This window comes from Myotis brandtii, unplaced genomic scaffold (assembly GCF_000412655.1).
Source record: "Myotis brandtii unplaced genomic scaffold, ASM41265v1 scaffold69, whole genome shotgun sequence".
In the NCBI taxonomy this organism is placed as follows: Eukaryota; Metazoa; Chordata; class Mammalia; order Chiroptera; family Vespertilionidae; genus Myotis; species Myotis brandtii.
Window position 1 is genome coordinate 483372 of NW_005370700.1, and position 16472 is coordinate 499843.

A 16472-nucleotide genomic window follows, 5' to 3' on the forward strand; every position below is an offset into this window, starting at 1 on the left:
GTCCCTTACTAGGATGAAATTACCTTCTTTCACGGCCTTAGCAGTTTTCAAAGAGCATGACATGCACGTATCCTGACACGTAATAAAGTATGGACATTACCAAGACATGGCCAGGTCACAGATCTGACCACCAAGCAAAGGGACAGACAGCCCACCACCAAGTCCACAAGTTGAGAAATACTAATTGTCCTGTTACTAAACTATCCAGGTTTCACTTAAGGGCAGACCTGAAGAAGGAAGAGAGGAGACAGTCCTCTGGGAAGCTGGTTCATGTGAGACAGAGAAGACCAACACGTGGTCCACAAGGTGCAGGGTCGGGGGCTACAGTCTGTAAATGGGGCCAGTGGTCAGCTAGGAATACTGGATTTCCCACTGGACTCTACTGCACTCGGGTGATTTGTCCTAGTGCTAGAGAGTGAGCCCACCAGCTTCTGATTTTCACTATTCAAATAAAGTATATTAACCTGTTCTTATGCTTAAGGGCCCCTGAGAGAATTGAAAATGGGTATGGCTTTGTGGGAGGTTTTCCAGGGATCTCCTCTATGCAACCTCGATCTACTTCCTTTATAACGCCTAGCCTTCATAACAACAAGAAATAGAAGGGCTGCAAGATCAACTATTTCTGTTGTTAGTCACAAGGTCCATGTCCCGTTGGGTGTTTTTCCCTTCCAAAAAACAAACAAAACCCCAAAGGCAGAAATATCTGGTAACTCCAAATCCAAGCTATTATGACTGTCTGCAAGACACATCTGGCTGCTGAGACAAAAGCAGATGAGTGCAATACTTGTAAATTTTGCATTTATTATAACAAAAATTATGACATGTTCATCTGTGCATTCGGCTTTAATGTAACTGCTGGTATGTCAATGGTCTAACTGGACTCTACAATCATGCTGACTGTGGCAGCAGAAAGGAACACAATTAGAAAGTGCCTGCAAAGTGAAGAGGCTGGGTAGGCAAGAGAGGACGGGAAAGGCTCAGAGGCCCCTGGGTGCAGGCTCCTTTCCAGTGGCCTAAGAGGCACCTTGTTTGAATGGAAATGCTCTTCGTTGCTCAGCCTCATCATCGAATGAACTAATGTGGATTAGGAGGTGAGTGTGGGCGGGAAGGCTCCTCAGAAGGGGAGGGAGGGAAAAGTCAGTTGTTTAGACTGTGTCCTTATGCCAAAACTACAAAACATCTGAAGCATCACTATACAACACGGAGCTATTTACAATAGAAATTTCTCAATCAACTGTTCTCTCAGAGAAAATTAGTGAATCCCAGTGACTTAAGTCACCTGACAGAGTAAAGCAACTCCTAGGAGTTAGTCTCCATATTCTACAAATGTCTATCATTTTCAAGACAAAAAAAAAAAAAAAGCCTTTCCCCCCAGAATTACAATATTATTACATCATTGAGCACTGGCAACCTGCCCTGCCTTCCAAACGAACAAAACAATAAAAAGCCATTTTAAAAAATATTACATTATCATTAACTGTTTCTCTGTAATATATTAAACCTTTTGTTCTTTGTCTTTACACATCTGATATGTTAGGAAAAGAAGTTAACAAATTTAAATCATATTGGTAAAGCATCACTAGAAGAAAAGTGGTAATTATTTTAAAAATCACCAACAGGAAGAACCTACAGACTAGCTGCAAAGACAGGTTGGGAGAGAGTCTGGGAGAAGGGCGTGGAGTAAACCCCTGGTTTAATGCGAGCCTGGGAGACTCTTGCAACTCCGTCTTTCTTGGTTAGTTTATTAAGCGGCGCCGGCAGGTCATAGTGGTGTGTCGCAGTAGTCCGGCAGCGGGTCGGCCGGGCACTGCCGCGGCGGCTGCAGGGGGAGCTGCGCGGGCGGCTGCTGCTGCTGGTGGTGCTTCATGATCTCCTTGACCTCCTCCTCCAGCTCGGGCGGTATGATGAACTGATCCTCGGGATCTGGCTGGGCCGGGGCCGCAAAGTAGCCTCCAGGCTTGCGGAGAGGCGCTTCCGTGGCCACTTCTATCACGTTGTGGCTCCTTTCCTGGGGAGCCACGGAGCCGTTAGCCCTCCGGCGCCCAATGGTCCCCATGCTGGCGAAGTCCGCCTTCCTGGGCAGCCCAGGCTCGTCCTCGTTGGCGCTGATGACGATGCCCTCGTCGCTGGCCTCGGCCGGCACCTGCAGCAGGTGCTGCTGCTTGTCCCTGTCCTTGGCGCGACCGCAGTGGATGTCCACCTCCACCTCCACCCGGCTGCCGTTGCTGAAGACGCCCTCGATGGGCTCTTCGTCGTCGCTGTCCAGGCCGTTGTCAGAGAAGGCGCTGGAGAAGGTGGCGCTGGACAGCTGGCGCTGGAAGGCGCTGGACAGGCAGGCGGGGTGCAGCAGGCAGCGCTGCTCGCTGGGGTAGCAAGGCCCCGGGCGGGGGCTCGTCCGAGGCTGTGGAGCCCACCTCGCTGCTCATCTCGGAGGTGGACAGCTCACTGCTGATCTCGGAGGCCATGCCGCTGCTGGACGATGGCACGCCCAGCCCGTCCGATGGCCGGTCCTTGATCACCATGCTGACCGAGGGCGGGAAGATGCCCGGGCTGGGCGGTGGGCCGGCTCCGCCCGCGCCCAGGTCGCAGCAGCAGAAGCTGTCCTCGGTGACGCTGAGCTGCACCACCACGGCGCTGAGGCTGTCGCGGCAGCCGTAGCTCTGGGCCAGGGTGCACAGCTTCTTGGCGGCAGCCAGGGCATCGGGCACGTTGCGCACGGCCCCCACGGCCTCCTCGATGGACAGGCTGTCCCATAGCCCCTTGCTGCCCAGGATGAAGAACTCGTCCTGGGGTGTCAGGGCCACGGACTGCACATGGGGCCGCGGCACCACGCTAGGGTGGAGGAAGGTGTAGCCCAGGATGCGCGTGGACTCGGTCACTCCGTTCACCTTGCCGTCCTGGAAGAAGGGTTTCCAAGCAGACATTAACACCGAGCCCACGTGGCAACTTCCCTGGGCCTCCTGCCTGGAGACCCCAGAGAGAGCACTGTGTGTGCCCAAGGGAAGGACTGCTCTCCCTTTGATGAGTGGCCAGTATCCATCTCTCATCAGAAACCAGGGCAGTGGCCTGGGCAGGGCAGAAACAGGAGGGGCAAGAGGGACCACGTTCATACTGGGTTCTAGCAAACCGCGATCTAGCCTGTCACAGCACCTGTCATAGCACCTTGGGACGCTTCTGTAGCCACAGGAAAGGGCTTTCTGAAACAAGCCAGTCCTGAGCAGACACAGAAGGTCTGGTCAAAATAATGCCTCCTGCCTTCCATTCCTCTCCAGCAGTCCAGCAACCACAGGGCCCCAGGAGACACTGCTTTACACTTACAAAGGTAAAAAAATAACTGGGGGGAGAATCTCGGTGTGACTCACTAGGTCAGAATGCCCACGCCGGAGAGAGGCAGATGCTGAGGGAGAAGGGCCAGTTCCCATCACTTCCGAGAACTCACTTTGCTGATGGCAAAGGGAGAAGACAAAGTCCCTCGGCTTCGGATCACTTGGGTTCATGCCATTTAAATCATGAGCCAAAGTTTCAGACCATTTGCTGGTTAAAGACCTTTACTCTGAAACTAGAGGGAGGAAGGGGTGACCCCGGTGCACAGCTTAGTTCTTTATTAACGTTTGAGGGTCTCAGGTCCATAACGTGCCTCTCCATGACCCTATTTTTAACTTTGCCAGGGAAGCTTCATGATGACAAATACAACTTTCAGCAGTGTGTGTGTCTAGGACGAGGTAACAGAGATGGTCCCCTAAAGCTGCTGTTTCTTCCAAAGAATGGCCGTTTCCTTCCCAACCCTACCTCCTTCCTTTGTGTGGGATTTTGTGAGGTGTTTGATTGGTGTTCTAGGGGTGCCTTCTGCGACTCCACACACAATCCCACCACGATACTCTCACGATCAGGCAGAGTTCTTAGAAGGAAAATTACCAAAATGAGGTTTCAAGCACAATTTTCAGCTCCCTCGACTCTATTGATATAATTCTTTGCTCCCTGAAGTGTGGAATTGGCCAGAAATTACCCTTGCTGTTCTGCCCAATCCTTTAGATCTTGCCCCCATCGAGACCAATGGTCTTGTGTCTGTGTGCGCCTGTGTGCACATGTGTGCGTTTGGTGAGTGTGCCTCAGGTAGAGAAGTAACAAAACCAGCAATGCAGACAAAAGTGAGGAGGAAATAGGGTGGTGAAGACCTGGGGGATGGGGGGTGGGTAGGGGCTGGGAGGAGAAGGGTGGGAAAATGGGAGGCATCTGTAATACTATCAACAATAAAAAAATATATGTATATTTTTTAAAAAGTGAGAAGAGGCAGGGAAAATAGGAGAAAAGTTCTGAAGCACAAACTTCGAAGCATTTATGCAGCAGAAATGGTTAATCTTTGCATGGTGTAATGTTGAGTGTTTAATTCAGTTACATCTGTCCCATCTTAGACTGTCTCTGCTGCCCGAGAGAGTGTCTATGATCTACTTTAATTCTCTCTGCTCCCAGACAGGCAGACAGGGAACTAAAACCAACCTACAGACTCATTTCTAGAGTCTCATAGTGGATCCCAAATCTTTTCTATCTTCCTCATGGTTCTTATCAGAGTCTGTCCGGACCCAACAGACTCATCTCTACTGAACTGTCTACCTGGTTAAACAAGGCCTGTGGGTTTTCAACAATACAGACTGGACACCTCCTGTGGCAGATGGGTCACGTCTGTATCCCCCGTCATACGTCAGGCCCACCAGGTGATACTGTTATGATGAGTGGGTGAGTGGAGCTGGGCTGCTAATGCCCATGTGGAAGTTGTGCTGTAACAAATCTTGCTCTAATGCAGACTGACTTATGTCAACTTTTCTCAACAGGGGCACTACTGACATGTTGGGCCAAGCAATTCTTTGTTGCAGTGCTGCCCTGTATACTGTAGGATGTTTAGCAGCATCCCTGCCTCTACATGCCCTAAGCACTCTCTGACTCAGTTGTGACAACAAAAATGTGTCCAGGCATTGCGAAATGTCCCACTGGGGAAAAATGGTCCCTGGCTGAAAAGTACTCACTGCCTTACTCAGATGGAACAGGAGGTATGACCCAAAGTACCAGTGAGTTCATTTCCACAGATACAGTAGCCTACAGGACAGATATACTACTGTTCCCACTTTACAGATGAGGAAACTGAGGCTTTGATGAAGGTTTGAAGGTCACAGCCACCAGCCCCAAAGCGAAGACAGGGATACCAACAGTGTGATCTCAGGGGTGGAGCCCTCACCACAAAGCAAACCAGTATCTCCCATGAGGACCAGATGGGACAGCGCCACGGAGCACCTGGCACAGTCCGACACAGAGGCCAACAATAAACGGTTTATTATTCTATACAGTATAATGTCTTCACACCTATCCTACGAAAGAACTTGCTATGTGACACCAGGGTTTCGGAAATGGCTTCTGCAGACCCCGGCCCTGTCTTCCCACCACCCGAGGAAAGTGGCTCTCTCCTCACCTCCGTGATAATGGCCTTGTGCTGCTTAATTCTCCTCAGCTCTTCTTCGCAGCTCATGACATATGACCTGGACAGAGGCAGCGGCTTCCCGTTCCGACAGAGGACCGTCTGGCACTTGCCCACATTGGCAGAGGTCAAGGTGAAGGATCCTCCTGGGTCCACAGGGTCATGCTTGATGTGACAAAGGACAGCAGCACCTCCAAGTTTCTGGCCAGCAGTTCCAAGTTTCCTGGAATCCAAAAAGAGGGCGTAAAAACCCAACACAGCCTGTCTGTGTCAGTCTTGCTAATTCAACAGGGCAAGGAGGAAACAGAACCTGGGGGCTCGAGTCAGGCTCTCACCAAAGCAGGCGCCGCTCAACTCCTCAGAGGAAAAGAGCCCGTGGAATCGACATACACACCCACACAGAGGGGTCTGCTCACAACTGGGGCAAAGTGTCCCTCTGCACTAAAGCCCCAGAGCTAATATGCAAGTAAAGGGCCCTTGTGTGGCTGTGTCCTTCCGGTCTGCTACCCCCATGTCAGCACACTCCAGAGACAGCGGCCAGTGAACACTGAAAGCCCTCCCACCCCTCTTTAAACCCCCTCTGCTCCCAGGAGGGGAACTCTGCAGGAACCACTTCAATAGGAGCAGATGCAAACACCACACCCACTGACACAAAAACCTCAAAAGCACCTGACCACCCTCTCTCCCTGCAATACAGATGTTTACTTGGAGGAGCTCTGACATATTGGGCCATCCACGTTCTTGCTCTAGATGGTGTAGACTTGCTGGATCAGTAATGCCAATTCTAGAACATTCACAGAAAGTACATTCTAGTAATTAAGCTCCACAGCGCTTTTATTCTTGACCATCAATCCACTGACTTACGCAAAGCATCAAGTCCCAACAAACAAGGGTTGTTTTTTTTTAAAATTAAGTCTTTATTGTTCAGATTATTACAGTTGTTCCTCTTTTTCCCCCCCATAGCTCCCCTCCACCCGGTTCCCTGTCCTTATACCCACATTACCCCCTAACCCCCCTCCCCGCTCATGCCCTCACCCCCCCGTTGTCCGTGTCCATTGGTTAGACCTATATGCTTGCATGTAAGTCCTTTGGTTGCTCTTTCCCCCTTAACCCTGCCCTCCCCTACCTTCCCTCCAAGGCCTGACAGTCCAATCAATGCCTCTCCATCTCTGGATCAGTCCTTGTTCATCAGTTTATGATGTTCATTATATTCCACAAATGAGTGAGATCATGTGGTATTTATCCTTCTCTGACTGGCTTATTTCACTTAGCATAATGCTCTCTAGTTCCATCCATGGTGTGGCAAATGGTAAGAGTTCCTTTTTCTTCTTCCTCTTCTTAAAGAATACCTTTCAGCATTTCATATAATGCTGGTTTGGTGGTGATGAACTCCTTTAGCTTTTTCTTATCTGTGAAGCTCTTTATCTGACCTTCAATTCTGAATGATAGCTTTGCTGGATAAAGTAATCTTGGTTGTAGGTTCTTGCTATTCATCACTTTGAATATTTCTTGCCACTCTCTTCTGGCCTGCATGGTTTCTGTTGAGAAATCAGCTGACAGTCGTATGGGTACTCCCTTATAGGTAACTGACTTTTTTTCTCTTGCTGCTTTTAAGATTCTCTCTTTGTCTTTTGCTCTTGGCATTTTAATTATGATGTGTCTTGGTGTGGTCCTCTTTGGATTCCTTTTGTTTGGGGTTCTCTGCGCTTCCTGGACTTGGAAGTCTATTTCTTTCACCAGGTAGGGGAAGTTTTCTGTCATTATTTCTTCAAATAGGTTTTCAATATCTTGCCCTCTCTCTTCTTCTGGTACCCCTATAATTCTGATGTTGGTACGCTTGAAGTTGTCCCAGAGGCTCCTTACACTATCTTCGTATTTTTGGATTCTTTTTTCATTTTGCTTTTCCGGTTGGGTGTTTTTTGCTTCTTCGTATTTCAAATCTTTGACTTGATTCTTGCGATCCTCTGGTCTGCTGTTGGGAGTCTGTATAATATTCTTTATTTCAGTCCGTGTATGCTTAATTTCTAGTTGGTCCTTTATCACAACATCGAGGGTCTCACTAGATTTCTTAAGGATCTCAATACATTTATCGGCGGTTTCCATAAAATTCTTGAAAAATCTTAGAACCGTGGTTTTGAACTCTATATCCAGTCGTTTGCTGTCCTCCATTTCTGTCATTTGTGACCTGTTTCTTTGTCTTCGCATTTTGTCTGCTTCCCTGTGTTGGTAGAGTGGTTTTGTGTGCTAGGTGTCCTACAGGGCCCAGTGGCTCAGCCTCCCCAGTTACCTGAGGTGGACACTCTTGGTGCACCCCCTTGTGGGCTTTGTGCACAGTCTTGTTGTAGTTATGCCTTGATTGTTTTAGGTGTCACTGGGAGGAATTGACCTCCAGGCCAATTGGCAGTGAGAATCAGCTGTGTCTGCAGTGGGAGAACTTCTGTGCTGAAGACACCCTTCTGGGGCAAGACTTGCTTCAGTGGGGCTTTGGTGCTCACTGAGTCTGCCCCCTGAGTGTGTCCCTTATGGATCTGAGGAGTTGTAATCTGGATGGTCCCACTCTGACCACTGGGTACACTGGCTCTTGGATCTCTAAGGAGGTGCTAATTTAGCCTCTGCCTGAGGCTACCCAGCAGGAGCTATGGAGAGATCTGCAGATTCCTCTTCTTTGTTTGGGGTTTGGAGGTGCCCAGATGAGGCCCAGCTGTGAAGCAATGCAAGCTGCTGTGGGGCCTTGGGCCTTCTTTTGGAAGTTCTGGGTCTCTCTGACCCAGCTGCAGTTTGTTAGGTAATTTTCAAATTGCAAAGGGCCAGGCCTTTCATATGCAAAAGCCTCTGTGCACAGCTTAGGTGGGGCAGGGTCTCAGGGAATCAATACGGCGGAGCAAACAGCTATGGCTGATCCTCAGTCCTACCCTAAGAGGCCCCGAGTCTCAGTGTCCCGTCGCTGCAAGCACCTCTGAGAGAAAGCCGCCCTCGAGTTCCGCCCGCTGCCAGACAGTCCAGTTTCTCCCTGTATGAGTCTGGGTCCCCAGAGACTCACCCGGAACTGGAGTTCAGAGCAGTCGGGAGCTTGAGACTCCCTCCCGATTGAAAAAGACAACTGCGTCCTCAGTTGCCAGCCCTTTCTGCATGTGCCTCTGTACCACTGCACTTTACTTCCACACCTCCTGAGTCTCAGTGTGCTTTTCTCTTTCCTTCTAGTTGTAGAATTTACACTCAGCCAGCCTTCCTGTGGTTCTGGATGATGTCCGTTTTGTCTTTTAGTTTATTTTTGAAGTGGTTGTGCGAGGCAGCAATTTCCGGTGTTTACCTATGCCGCCATCTTGGTTTCTCTCCAATCAAGGGGTCTTGACCTCCTGTTTCGAGCCCCATAGATGGCGGTGCCAACCAGGCCCCACTGATGCTGAGTGTGCAGGAGCACAAGGTGAAGACAAACAGATGCCTGTTTACAGGGGCAGATCCTCAGGTACTACCAACTCCTTCTCATCTAGGTTAGCAAGTGGCAACACTAGCCATGGAAGCCAGGGCTGCCTACAAGCACACTCTAGCATGTTACCAACAAAGAACATACAATTCTCCCAAGAACTGAAAAGGTCACACATCCCATATCCTATTAACAAACAGGGAAAATAAGAGGCCTACGAATGACCCTAAAGATGGGCCAGTGGTTTGGGTCTCAAACCCCAACTCCTGGATATCCACGGCAGATTTGGCACTAGGCCCTGCCAATGCAGCACTACTTTCTTACTTTCAAAGGCACATGATTAATCTGAGCAAGGCCAGAAATAGGGTGGCATCTTTGGGAAGTACAGCTGGTAACCCAAGTTCAAGGTTCTTACATTTTTTAATTCTTATTCAGTGCTGGAGGGTCTGTAACAAGCAGACTCTTGGGGGTGTGCAAATGGTGTGTGTGTGTGGGGGGGGGGGGGGGCGGGGGTCTATGTTATCTATTTGCTTTTTTGCTGGAACAAGCTGGGATGAAAACAGAAAAGTAGATATATGTCCCTGGTAGTTAGAACATTCTCTAGAGTCTTACTGCCCGAGGTTGAATTCTGGCTGCACCCTCTACTAGCTTTTAGAGCAATGTGCTTCACCTCTCTTCCCCTTCAGCCAGTAAAATAAGAACAGTAATACTACCTATCCCACTGGGTACAATTTATGGCACTGAGGTATTTGGAATAATGACTAGTACAAAGAAAGACTCATTAGTATTAGCTATGAGCAGAATTTAACTGTACATGCCCACTGAAAATCTGAGAGACAGAGGTGAGTGTAGCAGCAAAGAGCCTCCCTCGGCTGCCTCTGCAGAGTTCCTCAAGAGGAAACAATTATTCATGACTTAGGGAAACTCTACAGCCTTCTCCAACCCACTATTCCTCAGCAGATACTTTTTCTACCCCTATTACAAAGATGCTTCCTCTGGCAGAGTATCAAGGGAGAGAAATAATAGTCATTGTTCCCATGACCTTTAGAGCACTCTTCACTTCCTGGTCCCAGATAGGCAAGTGTTTGAGTATAATATTAATAGATAGGCAATGTCTTTACAATGTACAAAGCCAGTAAAGAATGAGCAATCCTTTGAATGAAGGAATTCTTATACCATTCAACCCTAAGAGTTACAATTATTCTAAAATTTCTATGGTGACCATAAGCTCCATATGGATTCTGCTACTAACACTGACTTAAACATTTAATAAGGGGGGAAAAACAACATAAGAAGAATGATTTAACTTCCGGTCTAAATTTCGAACATCTCGTTTACAAAGGACTGCACCGTCTCAAACCAGTCATAGTATTTCATAAAGATGAACAACCTGAGACAGGAACAGTCCCTTTCAAAGAGAAGTCCACACATCAAAAGGTCTAAGGAGCCTCTGGAGCTCACGTGACTTGGGGAAAGTGGGAAATGTGTCATAAGCAAGTGTGAAAACCTGGAATCATGGCATGCCTGTGAGGTCATTCTAAGAGAAACTAAATTCCTGTCATTGATGTGGCCTCTTACAAAGTTGTTGAAACATCCGTATGTCTCAGGGGGAGCACAGTCCATTCCTGATGCTTGGGCAAAACCAAATTGCCTGAATGCATCTTTTTAAATATATATTTTTATTGATTTCAAAGAGGAAGGGAGAGGGAGAGAGAGAAATATCAATGATGACAGAGAATCATTGATTGGCTGCCTCTTGCACGTCCCCCACAGGGGATTGAGCCTGCAACCCAGGCATGTGCCCTGACTGGGAATCAAACCATGACCTCCTGGTTTATAGGTCAATGCTAACCACTGAGAAACACTGGCAGGGCACCTGAATGCATCTTGTACTCCCACATTCAACATCAGTGCTTTGAGGTTACTGGACATGTTTTTTCTAACCTGAGGCTAAACACTCAAAGAACAAGAAAACATACAGTAGAGACTTAATTTTACCTTTGCATGACAACGAATGTATTGACCATGTACTCTTCTTCATTTTTTGTTTTCTGCAGCTCTTCCGCCAAAATGTCACTCATAGTACATTGGAGAAGGTAGGGCACCTCCACATTCCGGTCTCCATCAAATACACCATACAGAGCCTCCCGGTTGTCACAGAAGTTATTCACCGACAGGGCTGCCACACACAACCTGCAAGGCAAGAATGCTTTTGTGCTAAGTCCAATCTTTCCTTCTCTATGCCCAACCCGACTCTATAACAAGCAGACTTGTCTATCCCAGTCTCTTTCTTCATGACTCCAGACAGATTAAGAATAGGTCAATGAACCCCAGCTAATTTTTATCAACTAATGTCTGTAAGCAAAGAAGAATGATTGATACATGCTCAAGCTTCACACATGGCTTCCTGGACCCTTATCTCCTGATGAATTATTTTAAATGGTAGTGAAAAGAGAATAAGAGACATGGGAAATAACATGATTACAAATCCGTATGACCATATTCATTCACATAAAGTTATTAAGAGAAATTCCACATCAGGCAAAAATGGAGTAACAACAAAACACTGAAGAAATATGAACATTGGAAAAGTATATAAAAATATATGAATGGTCTCAAATTCTGAGACCTTTACTATGAAACTCAGGCCATCCTGACATCAACCATATGAGCACAGGTAGTATTTTTAGTGCCATTTTACAGGTGAGGAAATTAAGCCAAAAAGAGGTTGAGTAACTGCCCAAGGTCATACAGCAAATAAGCACAGAGCCCGGATGCAAAGACTGTAGCCCGACTCTTATCTCAGCACTGTCCGACTCCTGCCTTCATTTATTCATAAGAGTAAGTCATTCCAAGTTATATGGCAATTAGAGGCAAAGTAAAACTTAATAATATATTAAATCATCTTCTAATTCTGTCTTTCCTCTATAAGCTCTCCTTGCTAAAAATGGGGGGGGGGGCCCAATAAAAACGATGTTTTTAAAAAAGTACAGTAATTTTTCTTTTCTGAAGTTTCCCATTTGTTGTTTAGTTTGAGGAAGAACCTAACTTATCCAATTGAAGCTCCCAGCTTGGGTTTCCTGGAGGATCTGCAGTGACCCAGTAGGGAGAGACAACCACAGTTCTCACCTCCCCTCAAGATAGCAAGCAGCAAGCTCCTTGTTCACATAACCCTCTATTTACAAGTCTAAAACAAAACACTTGAGAAGCTTCCACTGGAAAAACCAAAGGTAAAAAGGTGAAGGGACATAAGTGAGGGCCGGGTGATGTGGAACTTCTGAGGTGCTGGTGACTGTCCAGTTGTTGGTCGAGGTGGTCATTTGCAGGTGGGTTCACTTTAGGATGATTCCTAGAGCTGTACACTTATCACTTTTGTACTTTTCTGTACCTATGCTAGCTACACTTTAACATAAAAATTTTCAAAAAACTAATTGTGGAAGGAGAGATTATGTAAAAAGGAGATTAACTGATCATTGCTTTATTAATATATATGAATGGATAATACACTTTAATATCTAGAGATGTTTAAAAACCAATCTTGGATTTCACATTGGTGTTTGTGAATTCAAAAGCAGTTTCACATACTCGTGTTTGCAAGCAAGACATAAAGTCTTTTAATCTAAAAAGAAAGATCTCTAAGAAGGAACTTCAAATGTTCCACAGAATGTATAATTTCTTCCCCTCTTCCCCAAACACAATGACATACAGTGCAAAGCACACAGAAACAATGCACCAGAGCCCAGGCACCACTGTGGGCACATGGAACAGGGTGCTGAAGTGAGGACCCCTCTCCTTTTGCCAGCACAATGCCAAATCACATTCTTAAAGAGGAAACGACCGTATGTCAGACCCAGAACTTGAGCTGATTCTGTTTTCCATCCCAAAGAAAAGCAGTCAGTAACAACCACAATTCCACCTTTTATTTTCCACAGAAGGTATTCGGCTATACAATGGTTATCAAACCTGGGTACACATTAGGATCACCTGGGAAATTTTCAAACATTCTGATTTAATGGGCTGTTGGTTGGAGACTTTTTTTAAAGTTTGTCATCTGATTGATTCTCATGTGCACCCAGGGTTGACTATTAATGTTAGCTACTATTGGATCATCCTCCACTTCTGTTCTTCCCATACTCTCAATATGCTGTGTCCTTGTACCTCAGCTAATTAAATTGTGACTATTCTAATTTATAGGATTCTTTACTTTTCTAGTACTAGTTATTATATTAGCGCCTCTTAATAAAAAGCAAGCAAACCTGAAGAGCTAGATTATAATTCTCAGGAAAATCAACATTTACATACAAAACAGGGAAGGTTGGTGAGAATAAGGAAGAAAAAGAAATTCAGATGGACACGTCCTGATGGCAAGACAAGAAGTTGACATTATAGAAACAGACATCAAACTCCTGCCAAGCTCATTTCAAAGGTAGAAATAGCTCAACAGAACCACTCACTGGTCAATAACATAAATTATATCAAATGTGGACAATCAAGGGTACTTCTTTAACACGATCCATTTTGCTGGAAAAACAGGCTTCAGAGAAAGAGAAAGGGGCTTTTAAAACGCGCAGGGATGCATTTCAATACTTATGCCTTCTCTGAACACTGGAGTCTCACGTAGATATAATGTGTCAGTTACACTGTATCCCAGCAACATCTCTCACAAAGAGAAAGTATGTGATGCTGAGTAGGGCTTAGCTTAATGTTCAAATGTAAGTCAGGAGATGCTCTCACGTTGGGGAAACATGTTCAGAGAAACCTCACGTGAGGCCAGTGTGTGATGGCACTGGATTTCTTTCTACCCCATCAAAGAAGGAAGGGGAGCAGGAGGGTTTCATTCCTAAGCTTCACCCACTCACTTGTTTTTTACTCCTGAAGCTTCGGTATAGCCATGGCTCCACACAGCTGGGGCTCCAGATGCATCTCCTGCCGAGGGCTGATCAATCTTGAAACAGCGGATATTACTAACAAGAGAAACAGAAGGGACAGGAACCAGTAAAACCAAACATGTGCTTGTTGCTCCCTTTATGGGAGAAATGAAAAACACTTGCTAAGCACTCTGTACTTACCATTTCTTACTGTGTTTAAAGTGTCTGAAATATATTTTTAAATATTTTATTTATTGATTTTTTTTTTTTTTTTTAGATAGAGTGAGAGAGCAAGAGTGAGAGATTGGTTGTTCCTCAAATCGGTATGCATTCATTGGTTGACTCTTGTATGTGGCCTGAGTGGGGATCAAGTCTGCAATCTTGGCGTATCGGAAAGGTGCTCTAGGCAACTGAGCTATCTGGCCAGGGCCTAAAGTGTCTCAAATATTTATCAGCAACAAGAACTAGCTACTATTCATAATTAAAACAAAGGGTTAAATATCCAGAGCATGAAAATTAGTTTTTATCAGCATTTTATGTCAATTATTAGAGAATGTTGCATACACTGCACTAAGTGGCTGCTCCCTCCTGGGAATAAAAAGAATAGCTCTGAACCTTCGTGTGAGAAAAGGAAATTAAACTATCACATTAAACATGAACACCCAGCTTTGAAAAGATGGAAACCCAAGTCACAATTATACTGTGTTTGGATGATGTGAGAGAATTCTGCAACATTCATCCTCAACACCAATTTCTGCTCACATCATGCCTTAAAATATTTCACAAAGATTATTGAGGACTTGCCATACCCTGAAACTTCCAATTCTTTCCTCACTAGCACAGCCATCCGTGCTAAGACTAATATAATAAAACAAGTGGCCCGGTGCACGAAATTCGTACACATTAAAAGGGAATTAGAGGAAATGTTTTAATATTGCTATTTACCCTTTCTTTATAATAAAAGTGTCAGAGATGAAAGAAAATTAGTAAAATGTATATGAAAATCTCCCTCCTGTCAGAGTTTGGGGCACGCCGCGGGACCCAGAGTCAAGTCCCTGCCCACCACCCGCATGCACTTCAAAAATGCAGGAGACCCAGACCCAGCCAGCCCCACCCCCATTGGGTGAGACCCAGTCCCGGCCAACCCCATCTTGTCAAGCCCCTCTGGGCAGGGGGGTGCAGCCTCAAGTCCCCTGGCCAAGCATCAGGTGGGGGATGCAGCCTCAGGTCCCCTGGCCTGGCGCCAGGGTGGGGGGGTGCAGTCTGAGGTTCCCTGTCAAGCCTCGCCATGCGGAGCCCGTGGCCTAAGATCCCCCGTCAAGTTCCACCAGGCGAGGGGCACGGCCTGAGGTCTCTATCAAGCCCCGCTGGGTGGGCTTGTGTGTGGCCTGAGATCCCCCGTCAAACCTTGCTGGGCGAGGGGCGCAGCCTGAGGACCTCCAGCCTGGCGGTGGGGCGGGGGTGCGGCCTGAGGTCCCCTGTCAAGCCCTGCCGGGTGGAGGGCACAGCCTGAGGTCCCCGTCAAGCCCCGCTGGGCATGAGGCATGGCCTAAGATCCCCCATCAAGCTCCGCTGGGCTGGGGGCACAGCCTGAGGTCCCTCGCCCTGCCAGGCGCCTTGCAGCCTCAGGTCCCTGCTGTTTGGTCGTGACGTTATGGCGTCCCAGCTAATTTTCATATTCCTCTATTATTAGTTTAGATTACAAAGTAAATGAGGAGTATTTCAATAAATTAGATGTTAACTACATATATTTAAATGGGAGACAAGCTGTTCCCTCACCTCCACTCTAATAGGCCATAATTGGTTCAATAGGACTCACACAGAAATACTAAAAGGGTAAACTCTCAAGTGGGGTTTATTAATAACCAGCCTACTGAAAGCAGTCAGTGCCCCCAAACAGGAAGTCACACAGATGTGAAGCAGGTTTTTGAAAGGCTGGTTGCCACATGGCAAAATAAATCCTTCCTACTTGTAAATTACGCCCCCCCCTTACTTAAACAGTATGCATAATCTCTTAACTTAAACAGCACCTAAACACTTGACTCCAAAATTTTTAGTTATCTGTTGGCTCTCACTACACCTCTGCTACTTTTTTGAATTCTAGAGGAAAACTGAAGGCTCATTTCTAAAGACATTGTACTTTTTACAGATGGAATACAGAGCCTTCAAAGAAATAATTCCATTTCCTAGCCTGATTATTAAAGAATACATAATCCTTAAACTCCCCCATAATCCTTTCCTGGGGAGCAGTGATTTCTCATTCTCCACCTAGCTGAGCACAGTGTGGCTGAGCAGCTGTCTGAAGTGACCTGAATGTTGACTTTTGTAGATCTTTAAGTGAGCGTGAGACTACAGACTAGGAGCTGGAGTGCAGTCATACAGGAGAGTCACCAGAGGCACACCCTGGCTCATGTAGAACAAACAGGCCAACCCTCTAAAACTGCAAGTAATACATTAGTTATGGAGACTCTCCCAAGTTACTAAAAGGCCACCATCTTCTAGCTGTTAGGGAAGGTAACGTTTTTACGTAAGAGTATTATGATTTCATTGTTATTTACTTAATACTAGTGGCCCGGTGCACGAAATTCGTGCGGGGGGGGGGGGTTCCCCTCAGCCCAGCCTGCACCCTTTCCAATTAGGGACCCCTTGGGGGATGTCCGACTGCCGGTTTAGGGATCGGGCCTAAACCAGCAGTCGGACATCCCTCTTGCAA

At 46.6% G+C, this 16472-nt stretch overlaps 1 protein-coding gene across 1 annotated transcript in view; it reads right to left on the bottom strand.

Annotated features, from left to right (window-relative positions):
* Nucleotides 1-781: 781 nt before the first annotated feature.
* PHLPP1 (PH domain and leucine rich repeat protein phosphatase 1) overlaps nt 782-16472 on the bottom strand; it is a 212964-nt gene continuing 197273 nt past the window's right edge. Inside the window, 5 exon segments of the mRNA XM_005881787.2 lie at nt 782-2372; nt 2374-2897; nt 5462-5690; nt 10890-11084; nt 13751-13855. Of these exon segments, the coding sequence (XP_005881849.1) occupies nt 1763-2372; nt 2374-2897; nt 5462-5690; nt 10890-11084; nt 13751-13855 (1663 nt within the window). The 3' untranslated portion in view covers nt 782-1762.